At 39.9% G+C, this 14,839-nt stretch overlaps 1 protein-coding gene across 4 annotated transcripts in view; it reads left to right on the top strand.

Annotated features, from left to right (window-relative positions):
* Positions 1-1,507: 1,507 nt before the first annotated feature.
* Positions 1,508-14,839, top strand: part of SLC4A4 (solute carrier family 4 member 4) — a 304,579-nt gene continuing 291,247 nt past the window's right edge. For 2 of the 4 annotated variants that reach the window (XM_040481622.1, XM_040481596.1), the window contains exons 1-2: positions 1,509-1,675; positions 2,026-2,099. In XM_040481622.1, coding sequence (XP_040337556.1) covers positions 1,584-1,675; positions 2,026-2,099 — 166 coding nt within the window. In that variant the 5' untranslated portion in view covers positions 1,509-1,583. Of the gene's footprint in view, positions 1,676-2,025; positions 2,100-14,839 lie in introns of all 4 variants that reach the window. The other 2 variants (XM_040481605.1, XM_040481613.1) reach the window with 2 other exon arrangements.

Genomic DNA, 14,839 nt, shown 5'->3' with positions numbered 1-14,839 from the left:
ATAATCCTGATGGCTGATCTGTGTCCTATTTGCAATTAGTTTCATATTTTTAGTTTGAGTATAGAGAAGGAAAAAGACATATATCAGGATAAACTATTGCATACAAGACCCATATCCCTGAAATAAGATATTCTGCAGATGTCCAAAGGCAATGAGTTTCTTTAAAAAAATTTTTTTAATGTTTATTTTTGAGGGAGAGAGAAAGAGACAGAGTGCAAGCAGGGGAGGGGCAGAAAGAGAGAGGGAGACATAGAATCCGAAGCAGGCTCTAGGCTCCGAGCTGTCAGCAGAGCCCAAGGTGGGGCTCGAACTGAGGAACTGCGAGAGCATGACCTGAGCGGAAGTCGGATGCTTAACTGACTGAGCCACCCAGGTGCCCCAAAGGTAATAAGTTTCTTAATGACACTGTTCACCAGTAAAGGTCAGGGTAAAAAGAAAGAAGGAAAGAAGAAAGGAAGGAAACTTACCTTCATTAAACATGTAGTAGGCACAAGGCACAAAACTGAGTGTTTTCACGTATGTTACCTAATTTGAATCTCAAAGCAATTCTACAAGGTTGATATTGTTACCCCAGTTTAATAAGTGGAAAAACTGAGGCTCAAAGAGTTAAATACTTTGCTCCAGGTGATACATATATTAAGTGGAAGTGCCAGATTTTTTAAATCCGAGTCTACCTGACACCGAATTTCTGACTTTTTATGCTCAGATGGTTGCTTTGCAAGATGGATATGCTCCTAAAATAGAAAAGAGGAAAATGTGAATTCAGTGCATATCCACATAGATTATAACAAATATCTGAAGCACAAGAATAAGTTATACGGACAATATGGAAAACAGACTTACAATATTCAGTGCCTGAGCATATAATTGGATGAATAGAATACAGAGTGAACATTTGGTTCTCTGGCAGAGCTTATGTACGGTATGACATAGAGCAGCTGTCTCCAGAGAAAGTTCTTTGTTTCTAGACCGGTGCGACACAAGCAGCATTTGAGCAATTCGGGATTTTTTTCTGTTTTGTCTATAAATAGAGTTCATGGAATTCTGCATGTCAAAGTTAATGCAATGAAAAGAAGTCACAGAGTATGGAAATAAACCTTAACTCATTCTATAAACTAAGAAACATGTTTGGCATCAGGAGGCCGTATAAACGCTGTCATTACTTGGATGGATTCTGAGGTCTTATTTAGCATATGAAATTGCAGAGCAGATCCTATTATGTAAGGAGATAGGAGGACAGCATAATGTAGCTATAAACCGAAGAACTTTGTGCCCTTCAGGGAAGAGTTAACAGGATAGATATACGTAGAGATGTGTGATAAGAATGTGGAAAATGAATGAATGGGTGGCATATATATGTGACTGTTGCTGAAGCCGGGTTGCTGGATAATCCTCAGATGTCAGATTTCCGTAAGGCCAACATGTGACTCAAAGCTTGCCACTCAACAGAGAATACTGGGCTGTGCTGGTATTAAGAGGCTGGCTGGAAGCTAGGCTCCCACTGTGCACTAGCCTAACTCCCTGTCGTTTTCTGTGTGTGGGTGGGTGTGCATGTGTGTGTGTGTGTGAGGGTATACATTTTTATGCAGTGGGTGTTTAAAGAGCTAAGCACTGAAGCTGGATTTCCACAAACGATCATCACGAGCACTCCAGACAAACCAAACTTCCTCTCTTGGTATTTTTTTTTTTTTTTTTTGCTTTCATCTTTTTTTTTTTTTTTCCTTTTTGCAAATCCCAAAGGGAGAACCCCTAACATCCAGCCTATGGGATTGAGATGATTTTCTCTCACCTGTCCATGTGGGTGCCCTCTCAAGGTTAGAACTGAAGCTATGTGGGACCGGCATATTCTCAAGCACCAGCTAAGAGGAGCTGCGTGAAGGAGTAGCAGACACCAAAGGAAGAGTGACTCTGCCCTGTTAACATGAACAGCAGCTTGCAGGTTAACCTGCCCAGAAGCTGGGCTACTTCAAGTGGCTCACTCCAGGAGAAGTCTGAGCATTCTTTTTTTCTTTTTTATTACTATAGGATGGAGGATGAAGCTGTCCTGGACAGAGGAGCCTCCTTCCTTAAACATGTGTGTGATGAAGAAGAAGTAGAAGGTGAGCTTCATGGGGCTGGGGAGGTATATGTTCATACACTCGTGTCTTTGTAGATAATAGCATTCATACATTTCATAGATCTTGTATTCTTGAAGTTAAAAATGAAAGCTTTTCTATGGAGTTTTATTAGTCTGCACATTTTGCCTCAACACAGAAAGTAATTTTAAGAACTTCATTGGACCATTAGAATCTGAACCAGTGTGTTCCTGCATGGTTAAAAAAAGGGGGGTGTCTTACTTTTGAAGCAGGTGCCTATGGTAGCTGTGCCTTTCTGTCTAAAATACATGTTTCGCCAGATAGTTACCACCTTGCAATGACTAATTCAAAGAAGCTGCTAGATTTATCTAAATGTATTTGGCAGCATCTTCTAATATTCTTTCCTAAAGCTTGCAGGGTAGAGAAACAGATGTTATAGAAGGAGAATGATATCATTGTTGCAGCAAAAATGGGTGTAAACTGAGGATAGACAGAGGGGTAATCATGGATGAGTTTCAGTTAGGAAATGATGGACAGTTTTTTACTTAAAAAACCTCCAGGACCTCTTTTGTTAATGTTTCCCAGTGTCTGTTAAAAAAAAAAAAAAAAAGAGTTAAATTTTAGTTAGTGCTATTATGCTTTTAGTGTGCCTCTCTTTTCTTGTCTTTTGACTTATCAATAATGTGGGAATAATACTGTTTATTTGATAGTGAAAAGATAGGGCTTAATTAATATTTTTTCAAGTAATAATGTGAGGGCATCACAGATATACAAGGTACTATAAATATTTACAAAGAGATTTAAAAAAATAATCAGAGTTGTAGACAGTATTCCTAAAGTTAAATGAAACTTGCAAGTGAACTATGTCATAAATTCTGCCCTTTAGAATCACCTGAGAGACAATTCATATGTGTTTTGGAAACTGTAGTCTGATTGGTACCATTTGGTAAACATTTAATGCCTAACCCAAAACTTGGACCAGTGGGGTGGGGGTGGGGGGGTTGGAAAAAAGAATACTGTGTGTTCTGGAGTGATTCTGCAACCAGACTGAAGACCAGGTCCTGGGCATGCGATGCTCTTGTGCCTCCTGGAATAGTTGGAATAGTGTGGTCATTACGATGTTTCTCACATTTGCTTACTAAGTTTCTTCTGACTGTGTGGTCTCCTCACCCCCCATTTCCCTCCTTTCCTCATTTATGTTCCCGACTCTGACTAATAAGAATTTGATGCCCAAGTTACTTGGGAAAAAGGAAACGACAGTATTTTCTTTCATATTGTTTTATGGGTTCCTTGCACTTTTGCAACATGACTGTGGGAAAATGTCAAGTTAGTGAGAGCAAAATAGTAAAACTTTTGTCTTAAGATTCTTGTGCCCCTGTGTTAAGTCTCCGTTGTGGTGACTCTGTCACTGTCCCAGTATTAATGAGGAGATAAGAATCTTAAAGTTACAGCATATGAATGTAAGAAATATGGTAGGATTGAATGAATGTATACTTTCGGGACAGTTAAAGTTGAAAAATCAGCGAGAAGGCTTGGGAATGAGATGTACTGCGTGTGTGCGTGTTTTCCTTGAGAATAATGTTCTCGCTAAGTTCACAGGAGGTGTAAATCACTTCTTGGGTTTATAAGGTCTGTAGGATTGACAGCACTCTACTGCAATAGGATATTGTACATGGGTTTCTTAAGGTGTTCACTAAGAAGTTTATTTCCCAAAGTATTATGCTCGATTTTCTTTTCTTTTTTTTTTTTTTTTAATTTTTTTTTCAACGTTTATTTATTTTTGGGACAGAGAGAGAGAGAGCATGAACGGGGGAGGGGCAGAGAGAGAGGGAGACACAGAATTGGAAACAGGCTCCAGGCTCTGAGCCATCAGCCCAGAGCCTGACGCGGGGCTCGAACTCACGGACCGCGAGATCGTGACCTGGCTGAAGTCGGACGCTTAACCGACTGCGCCACCCAGGCGCCCCAATGCTCGATTTTCAAGCACAAACGTCATGAACAGATCTGTAGGCAAGTTTCTCTGAGAAGAAGCAGAAAGACAACAAAGCGTGGTAGACACATCTATAAAATGGTTTGGCTTTGTGATGATTGAAATTGCCTCATGGATATTGTGTATTTTTGTATTCTGATATGACTTGTGTTTTAATGATTATCTTTCATGTTGATTGGAGCCTGAGCTGATGATGCTTCTTTTGAGGCATGTTTCACTAGATGCCTGTTCCTGAATTTTGAGACCCTCTAAGGATGGTTGCTTATGGTGTCGTTATCTGGTGGAGAATATCCACCAGGGCAGGCTCTTCTACAGTACAATCTTGAAACTGCATTTAGGGACTATTTATTTCTAATTCAGTGCCTTCTTAGCTGACCCTCTCATTTTCCTCACCTGGCTTCATCTTGTGGGAGTGGAATCACTTAGATTTTATAGTCACTCCAGGTGAAGTATAAAGATGTTGAAATGGATGGGTTTTATGGCTTATTCATGGTCTCAGTGGTTGGGAATGAAAACTGTCAAGACCTCTAATGAGGATTCATAGTTTGAAAGGGACTGTTTTCCTCAAGGACACGAGTCCATCTCATAGCTTTAACTGCAAAGAGAAGGGTGTATTTGAAGGAAAGCAGACTTTTCTCTTTGTTCTGAAGTGGTTGAGTTTCTGGTGCAATTATGGAAGAAGTAAGGGCTCCAGTTTTGAGCATCAGAAAGCCCAAGTGCAAGGAGCGGGCCTACCTTTCATTTATATTATTAAATGTTTCCTTTCATCCACATAGGTATTTCTCTTCTAGGGTAAACATGGTTGAAGTATAATGCAGCACACTTGGCGAAAGGAAACTTAAAATTTTGTTGTTTGAAGTAATTTGCACCAATCAGATATGCTCCCAATAAGCGATTATGAAGGTGACTGAGGTCCAGTAGCTCTCGTTACTTTGAGGTGTTCGTGCTTCTAAAAGTCTTCTTAGGGTCTCTTAATTTGTGATCATTGGATTCAGCTCAGCAGTTCTTTTACTGCTGTCGTTCTGTGAAGGGGCGACAGTCTGAGCCTTCCAACCACACCCTCAGTTCACCTGGTTCAACTTTACTCTCTGGGGGTGGCATGATGCTTCATCCACGGTCTAAAAACTCAGTAGAACACCATCAACTGCAAAGCTCACTGAGAATAGAGTGAGTCAGAAGAGGAGTCATCCTCTGTTTAAATAATGAATTTAAGTGGGATATATTTAAAGACCTAAACCTCATTTTCACATAATTTCCTTCGTGTGCATTTGTGTTAATTATTTAAAGAGATACTCTTTAAAAAGGCAACCAAGTACCACTTTAATCTTTAAAATAAAGAGAAGCTTTTATATCTGTTCTTTCATTGGTTACCGCGTATCAGTGTATATGTATGCGTGTATAGTTTTGTAAAGTTAACGTTTTTTGGCACAGAAGGGTTACTGTGGATATACTCATTTAAAAATGTCATAGTATCAGATACTCATACTTGTTTCTGTACCAAAAGACTCCAGCTCCAGCCTCGGCACTTCCACAGAATTGGTCTGTAGATGACAAATTGGTAATCGACATCACCAGAATGATCCAGAAACGCTCGCCATGAGGGACAAACACGCTAAGTTTTCATTTTGAACACACTTAGGGGAAATTGCCGGATTTTATTCTGTGAACTAGGATTGAGATCTGAAGAGTCCCAGGTAGCTTTTTCCAAACAGAAGGAAATCCTATGGATGTTTTATCCTTAAAAAAGGCAGCCAAGATTTTGGATCTGTATGATATAAACAGATTACTTAATATTCTCATATTTTGCAATAGGGGAAAAGAGCAAACTCCACCTTATCCTTTGAGATAAGGCCTTGGCTCTGCAGGGCTAGGTAACTTCCCAGCAGGCGTTGGCAACTCTGACTTTATGAGGAGGGGCCTTTTCTTAACATGGTCTAACCAGCAACTCAGGAAGCATAAAATACAGCAAGACAATATTGGCTGAAATGTGTCTCCATTTCTGAAGTTGTGATCAGTGCTCTCAAAGCTGTTATGATATATTGTGGTGGTTTTCCTCTTCTGTTCAAAACCAAGTCCAGAAGGAAGTGTGCTCCCATCTGTCCAAATGGAAGAAGAATTTTACAAATTCCCATGTCTACTGATGGACATTAAAGGAGAGAATTGTTAAAGATTCATGGAATTTAAGGGAGGATTATTTTTAGGGAAATAAAAGCAAAAAAGCAGAGCAGGGTCTGGGACAGAGTAGATGTTTCCTAAATATTTGTTACAAGAAGGAATTGAATAAGTGAATATATAATACAAACTACGTAAAACATAGGTAGAATTACTTTATATACTCCTGTAACGTCTTTTTTTAAATTTGTAGTCAGAAATTTGGTTCCCTTAGTACTCTTAATCAAATGAGACAATACAGCCTCTAAAGATCCCGTCCTTGCTGTTACTGCTATTTGATTTTGCAGAGATCACTGACATATTTATATTGTTTATATGTCCACACTCATAAGTAAAAGAGGACCCTGAAACATGTCCGCATTACTCTCTTTCCTTCCACTCTGGTTTTCGAAGAGCGAGGCTACACTGATGAAATGGTGACGATTGTCTTTTTGGAGGTCAGGATCTCAACATTTTACTGACATGAAATCATAATGACTTAACCCTATTTCCCTAGAGGATATCATGATGACGTATTTATGTGTATTGGAGGAGGTAGTATCCTAAGGAAAAAGTGGGGCTGGGTGGACATTCGTTAATAATTACAATGGTTGAAAACGTAATTGCCAAGGAGTGAATGAAAACCTATCGGATGGGAAGGGAGGGGCCAGGTTGGAGCTAGGGCTATTCTGAGCACTGGGTGTAAGTGTCCGGTTGCATTTTCCTGACCTCTTCTCCTCTGTTCGCTCTTATTGCTCAGAAACTGTGTGTACAGAGGAAACACTTGGGCGACTATTGCTGAAGGAAAAGCCTTCTTGAAAGAAACCTGTATCCACCCACCAGAGAGCTTTAAAGAAATGTGGCGAGGTGTGTAAGGGTTGATCCTTGAATAACAGCGTGGGTTTCCCAGAGCAGGTTGTGCTCACACAGACCTTTCGCAGTGCCCTGCTTCTTTCCCATCATGGCCTCAGCTGAAAGCCCGCCAGGGTCCCTAAAGCAGGCAACACTTAGCTCAGGAGCTATTTGACACCTCCTGCCACATCAGTGACGTTAAATATTTGCATATAGAGTTCTTTAGCTTCAAGGGAATCCAGTGGTAGTTCTATGGGTTTTGAAACTGGAATGAGACATTCCTTCCCAGAACTTTCCAATTATAGAGAATTTCCCGGTTAGTACAGTTTGGGCTAAAGCCCTCATGAGGACACTTTCTGTCCTAGGTGTCTACATTCTTTTTTCACAGTAAACCATAAAAAATTGAACTTGGTGCTTGGGTTGCGTTCTGCAAGGATCCAGAAATTCCAAAATAATGTTCTTGCAGCTATTTTGTCTATAGATTTTTGTTTTAGAAGCTTTTTATCTGGTCATAGTTATGAAACATATTGTTTGATATTTGGCGACATGTTTGGCGTATTTTTTTATTATCTCATTTTTAAAAATTAAAATACTTGCTAAAGTTGTTGAAACGTGGTGGCTCAGCATCAGTTTGGGAATAAAAGTTTTAAAACTTTTGCCTGATCTATTGCTGAATCATTGCATAAGTGAAGGAAGCAAATTGCAGTTTGGATTTTGGGTTTCTTGCTCTGTAAAATGAGAATAATAGAACATGCCATTTACCAAAGAAGCGTTGCAATAATTGTCAGAAATTACGTTGCTGCTGTACCTGGCATTGGAGATAGGGGTGCTTTATACGGAATCACTTTCTGTACTTTGTCTTTCTGATTGATACAATTTCACCAATAATTTTCTGTGATTATTATCATTCCAAAAAATTCTAACTGGCTTAAATGTTTTTTATTTGCTTAATTCATTTTTACCAACAGCTATCCTTTGCCTTCCTAACCACACTTGCATCTTGTGTTGGAAAAGGCAAGTAGAATGGTCAAGTGAAGTTTCCCAAGGCCTGCTGTCTATTTCTCTTTGGACTCATTCTGGTTGCCTTTAAGCTCTGGGCACGAGGTCTAATTTTCGTAATCACACTGCTCTAATCCATATTGCCCCCAATTTGTTAAATTGTCTTCCATGATTGTATACAGAGTAAAATACAAGTGTGTGGCTGTTGTCTAATAAAGCCTGTAAAAGTGCTTCTTTTGGAAAAGATTTAAGTGTATGGCACTTTCCCACCAATGAAGAGGATTCAGGGGTCAGTTGTATATATATGTAAATATATATGTACATAAATAAACACATCTTATATGAGATGTATATATTCCTCCTCCCCACCCAGCATAGACTAGAATAATCATGTTCTTTGTTGGTTATTATATAATTTAGGTGCCAATTAAATGAGATTATGCAATAGTATAGAAATAAACCTGAGCTAAGTATCTCCCCATTTTTGTCATCACAAAATGCAGAATCACTCGGGGAATTGAGAATTGGGTCTGATGAGAGAGAATAGAGGAAGATTAGAATAAAGCTGAGTAAGGCTCAGTTGAGGCTTTCTTGTTGCTGTGGTGAGCTTGCTGGTGGGGTTTTGTTTTATTTTTTTAAATTTTATTTTGCTTTTTTGGCTGCTAGCATTTAGGGGACTGAGGTGAGAACCTGCCATGACAGGAGCTCACAGGAGGTTCCAAACACTGTGCCCCTGAGGCTGCTGATTGCCTGGTGGGATGAAGGTGAAGGTAGGGAGCGTGGTGAGTGATATCCATTGAATCAGCAGTATAGGTGACTTAAATAACTCCCTTCTCTGAAGAGCTGCAAAAGCTTTTCAATCTGGTTAATTGTTTTTACCTTTCCCTGGAGTTAGAATTAGAAGGCAGTGCTGCATCCAACGTGTTCACCTTTCTTTATAGTCTGCTGACTTTGAAAGGAGAATAGACTCTACTTCAGCCTCTTGAGACATTGTTTTACTGACTCTTTTCATGGTGGAATGCTCAATAACTTTTATCAGGCCAAAACTTCTGCAAAAATAGGTTTTGAATTTTAGTGATATTTGCCAACATATCAGCTTTAGAGGGCCGGAACTGCACATTTGTAGTTTTGTTAAATCGCCACCCCACCTCCAGCTGATTATTAAATTTTCAACAGGTAATTCTGTCCCTACTGAAAAATAGAGACAATGTCTGGGGTGTGGAATGAAAGCTTATAATTGAATCCAATGGATACATGTATTTGGCAAATTAGATCAGTATCTGATTGTTCAGGTACTTTTATCCAGTCTATGCCGTGGGTTAGAGAACATAGTCGAGAACCAGGAGTCTCAGAACCTATTTCTATTTCCGGCTCTGCCCTGCCTTTGTGGGTGACATGAGGCCAATCATGCTTATGTGGTTACATTTCCTTTATGCAAAGTGCAGTTAATGACCTATCTTCTCATCTCCCTACCAGAGATGCTCTGAGGTTTCTTGGGTAATACCTGAAAAATACTGTGGTATTGGCAGTAAGCCATCGACAAATTACTTAATTTATGAACCTCAGTTTTCTTCCACAGAGAAATAGCATTTGTGCCTCCCTGTCTCCTAGTTTTGCTAAGAGTACTAGTAAACTAATTTGAAGTCCCCAGGATGAACCCAGTAAATTTAAGATACTGCCTCCCTTGGATATACTCCCTGCCTGTAATTTATTGCCAGCGATTGCTGTGACTGCAGAATGCTTTCAGACTGGAGCTAATACTGATATCCAGTAATCAACAAATTAGTTGATTAGTATCTGTGTTAACTCTTCTTATTAGCTTTAACTGATGCACAGCGCTTTGTTTTTCTTTAAGCTTATCAAAATGCTAAGAACAGTTGCAGATATAAATTCTGATATGTTGCTTTTCTGGGCTCACATGTATCATTGAATGCCATAACATATTCCAGTGCAGGCCACAATGAATGTATGATCAAATAAACCAGTCATTATTTAAGGACGAGGTTGTTGGTGTGATAATGTAGAGAGGGGATCATGTATGTGGGTGAGTTTCGGTGGGAAACGGGTATATATTTCCCATAGAGTGACATGAAGTTGAACTCTAAAGCATGCACAGGGACCATCTAGGGCAAGAATGATGGAAACATCAAAGGCAGGTGTGTGTGAAGGCCCAAAGGCGAGAAAGAGATAGGCCTATTTGAGAAGTGGAAATGAGAACATTGAGGCTGGACCATGTGAACAGAGCGAACGTGGCCTGAGGTAGGTAAGACCCTGATGATTCATGGCCTTTTATGCTATGCTAAAGATTTAGGATTTTATTGAGTATGCACTGGGGAGCCATTGCAGAAGAGTTTTAAGCAGGAAAGTAACCAGACAAAATTTACATTAAGTTTTTTTTTAATGTTTATTTATTTTTTTTGAGAGAGAAAGAGAGAGAGAGAGAGAGACAGAGCGAGCAGGGGACAGGCAGAGAGAGAGGAAGACACAGATTTTGAAGCAGGCTGCAGGCTCTCAGCCATCAGCACAGAGCCTGACGCAGGGCTCGAACTCACAAACCTCGAGATCATGGCCTGAGCTGAAATCTGATGCTTAACCGACTGAGCCACCCAGGCGCCCCCCCAAATTTGCATTTTTTAGAAAAGATCCCTTTTGCTGATAGATGGAGAGAACATCCCAGGAGGACAAAGATGAATGTGGGAGACTGTTGCTGAGATTCAACTGAGAGGTGATTTTTCAGTTATACTAGAGTGGAGACAAAAGAGACACCTGGGTTGGACTGGCAGGACATGTGGAGAGACATAAGGGTACATGGGAGCGATTGCTTCTGGATTTCTGCTGTGAGCAATTTGGGAAATTCATGTGCCATTCTGTGGAGGCATGAGGTCTGTTCCCTCTGCAGCCAGAAAGGAGTTTGGAAAGGGAGATGGCTGAGAACGAGAAGAAGCACCTGGGAGAATAGGAGGTGGAAAGAACAGAGGAGAAGAATGAAAGGTGTTGGAAGAGCTTCACACTTGACCTTAGCCAAAAGGCCAAGAAGCGATGGGAGGAGCTTATGAAAAGGCGAGAGAGAAAGAAGACACAGCCTGGCTGGCCTCTGCTTTTCATAAGGTCTTCGTCCTTGGGATGAGCACTGCCCTGAGAAAGTCTAGGTCCTTGTCCCTGTTAATACAGTACTGTCAGTGTTGCCACAAGCAAATCACTTTAACCTCTCCAGGCTCGTGTATCCATCTGTAAGGTGAGAATGTCGAGCTGTATTTTCTTTAAGATGCTTTTTTTTTTTTAGCTCTAAAAATTCTGTAACCGTTTTAAATATTTTAATTGGTTAAGTGTAATGGAGGACATAGAGGGAAAGACAAAAAGTTTTTTGCCGTTTCTCAAAGTGACCATTGGTGATCAGTGGAGGACAGAGGTCACAGGCAGAACATTTTCATATTTGGGGCACTTTATGGAGCTAAGGGTTGTGTATTTAAACTGGTCATTCTATAAGAACCATTTTCAGAGAATTCCTAAGCCCCTTTTTCCTTCTAGGTAATTACAAACTTGAAAGGACGAATTTTTTTTCTTCTTCTGTGTTTTGAAGACAGTGGAAGACGGGAGGGATGGCAGTGGTGGGCTGGTACCATGGCAGTACTAGTGGGAAAGTGGGCAAGTGGGCAAGGAAACCTTCTATGTCTGGGAGCACCAAGAGTCCCAGTCTCTATGTTATTCACTGGCTTTTGGCTTCAGTTGGCTCACTGGTAAATGAAAAGGTTGAATCATGTAATGTTTTAAGGTTATTTCAACTCTAAAAGTATGATTACATGGTGCTATGTCTGAATGTTGTCCTTCTCTTTTCTGGGAGGGTGAGGAGAACCATAGCCAGGAAGATTCTGCAGTTGGCCTTATTCAGGCTATTTAAGTCTCTCGGGGCATTTTTCCTACTTCTTGGTTATTGTTTTAGTCCTATGGCATTGTCCCTATCTCATTTACCTATGTGAGAGGTATGTGAGAGGAGGGAATTATGTGAACTAATATTAAATATTTAATACCTGATTAGCCATGAGTGCATTAACTATATGGTGGATTATCTGTCTATAGCAACTAAAGACTATTCTTCCTATTACCCAGCCGGGGCTTAGGCCAGTGCTAAAAGGGAACCCATAATAGAGTTGGAGATGGACAATGTGGGTAGGATGAGAGTGTGAATGTGTGCATTTATGTGTCTCTCTAAGCTGCCTCTCTGGCTGCAATTGCAAATCCAGTTATCAGTGACCATTGGATTAGCCATTGTTTTCTCTCTCCCAACCCTGCTTCCCATTCAGTTGTGCAAATGGTGACCATAAGAGAAATAATGGAAACTGTCAGTTCTCAGTGTTTGGATCACAGGTGGATCTTATCTGACAGCATGTGTAGTGCACATTAAAATTCACCAGCCTCTTTTGGGGGTTCTGGGGTGTCAGGATGAGTGGAGTGTTCATCTTTCCTGTTGGGTGATTCTTCTTCACTCTTAGCACTGCCCCACCTGGCACGGGCCTTCCCAGGCCTTTTGGTTCCAATCTATTCTGCTCAGTCAAGTAAAAGGATAACAGCTCCTGGGGGTTGGCACTCACTGTGTGAAAGCTCTGGATGAAACTCTACCCAGAGCAGGGTGGAGATTGCCAGACACGTGTTTCTGGGCAGCGTGAGGGAAGATTGAGGTTGTGTAAGGTGTTCCCTCTGTCAAACATTTAAACCCTGTATAATGAGTAAAGCAGCCCACTGGAGGGCAAGTTAGACGGTCTAAAGCTGGCTCTTCTGCCCTGCTCAGGGGTGCCTTTGCTAGAGAGCAGAGGGAGTTCACAAGTTGTTATCAGGGCTCAAGGGAGGGTGAGGAAATCGTGCTCTGAATTTTCCCTCACAGAAAGGGAAGGGAGAAGGAGATCCACACTTGTGTGGCACCTTTGTGTACTTGGGTACCATCCGCGGTGAGAGACAATTTATTGACATCATTTGATTTGGATTGTCCATAAAAATGATCTCTCTCTCTCTCTCTGCATCTCCCTATATATGGAGTCTATACAGATACCTCTGCATATCTATATGCACCTGTATCTATATAGATATATAGAGATACAGATATACAGACATAGATATAAATATAGATTATATTTGGTGTGTACAGATGAGTAGAGGAGAGATTTTGCTAGAGCAAAGTTAAAATTACTTTGGAGAGTCAACTTTTTAGAGATTGTGAAGCACTTTAAGTCTTGTTTATTTATTAAGATAGGTTCCTGTACTACCTTTAAGTGGTTGTTCTAGCCTAGCTATTTTCAAATAATTGACGACCACTGAACATATTAAGTCACATGTCTTTAAAAATATTCACTACTTGTAACTTTTGATAATGCCCGTCAGTTTTTGCCTCTTATCAGCTATTAGTGATGGTAACTGTAAGAGAAACTTAACCTCAGTGTGTGCTCTTAGAATTCTCCTCTTTACCTAAAGGCTATAAGTAGAACTTCACCAGAAATGGACACTTAAAAGACAGGTGTAGACGTTTACTCAGCTAAAGGACAGGAGGTTAGCTGAGTAACCCTAAGCTTGACTCCCCTTCACGACTTTTTCCTGTACCTGTTTGTTCCTGCCTAGAGATTGTTAGCATAATCATCATCATCATGAAATATTAAATATTAAAAGCACGGTGCTTAGTAAACACCAGATAACAAGCTGAGATTTCTTATCAGTCTTGCTTGGGGAAACTCAGGTTGCCCTAAGGATTTCTGGGAGGCTTTCAGTGGATAAAATTCCCATGCAGTTCAGTGGGAAGAAAAGTATTTCCCTGTTTTACATCACTTGTACTATTTGCCTGCATGCCTAATCTTAAATATGATTGGTAGCATTAATATTAAAAGAGATTACTTATCAACATTCAAAATGATTTATAAATACGTAAGTAATATATAACTTTCTATTAATAAACGTAGGCATTATTTTTTTTTCTATGTGAAAAATGACCCCTATCCAAAATACAAAAAGGAAAATCAGCTCTTGTCCTGTGTAGTGGTATATGTTTGAAATGCAGACCCTCTTGCAAACACGTCTCATCACAGGCTGACTTTCCCCCTGTTAACTGCAAAATTATGCCGTGCCATTTGAAGCAGGTTTTCTTTTCATGAGTTGGTATTTATGCCTGAGTAGCAATGTTATTTGGGTTATATCTTATTAGAGCTGCTTATGGACAGTCTTCTGTGTTTGTTAGTAATAAGCTAACAAATTATTTGCATTTCATTTATTAAAGTGTTTAGGTTTATAGGCACTGATATATTTCTTATTATATGAAGTGTCAACACACAGCCTCTGTGGCATCTCAACTTGATACTATGATTTTGTTTAAGGTTCTTATTCCTCTACTTCTAAAAAATCTTTGACATTTGTTTTGGTTTAAGAAGTAAAGTCTACAGCATCTTTTTATAATCTGTCACTCATCTAGAGGCTCTGCCTCCTCTTCTACACTTTTCTTTCCATAATCAAAATAGAGATAATAAATATCTCTTAATTTTGTTTCCCTCTGTTACATCCCTCTTGGCAATAGATACAACATGTCTTAGGCATCTTGGCTTAAGGCCAGCTTACTTTAGATAAACTAGGGAAGGCAATATTTGACTTATATTTTGGGAATATTGCTGATTAGTTCTAGAAGAATGATACAAAGTGCCAGACTTTGTAGAATCTTTCAACTAGAGAAAACAGAAATTTGGTTGACTATAGAAAGAGCAACAATGGAAACATCCCTCAGTGTTTCCTTAGATATGTA

The sequence above is a fragment of the Herpailurus yagouaroundi genome, unplaced genomic scaffold (genome assembly GCF_014898765.1).
Source record: "Herpailurus yagouaroundi ecotype Mexico unplaced genomic scaffold, PumYag 28, whole genome shotgun sequence".
Lineage (NCBI taxonomy): Eukaryota > Metazoa > Chordata > Mammalia > Carnivora > Felidae > Herpailurus > Herpailurus yagouaroundi.
This window is presented reverse-complemented; position numbering and strand designations above follow the sequence as displayed.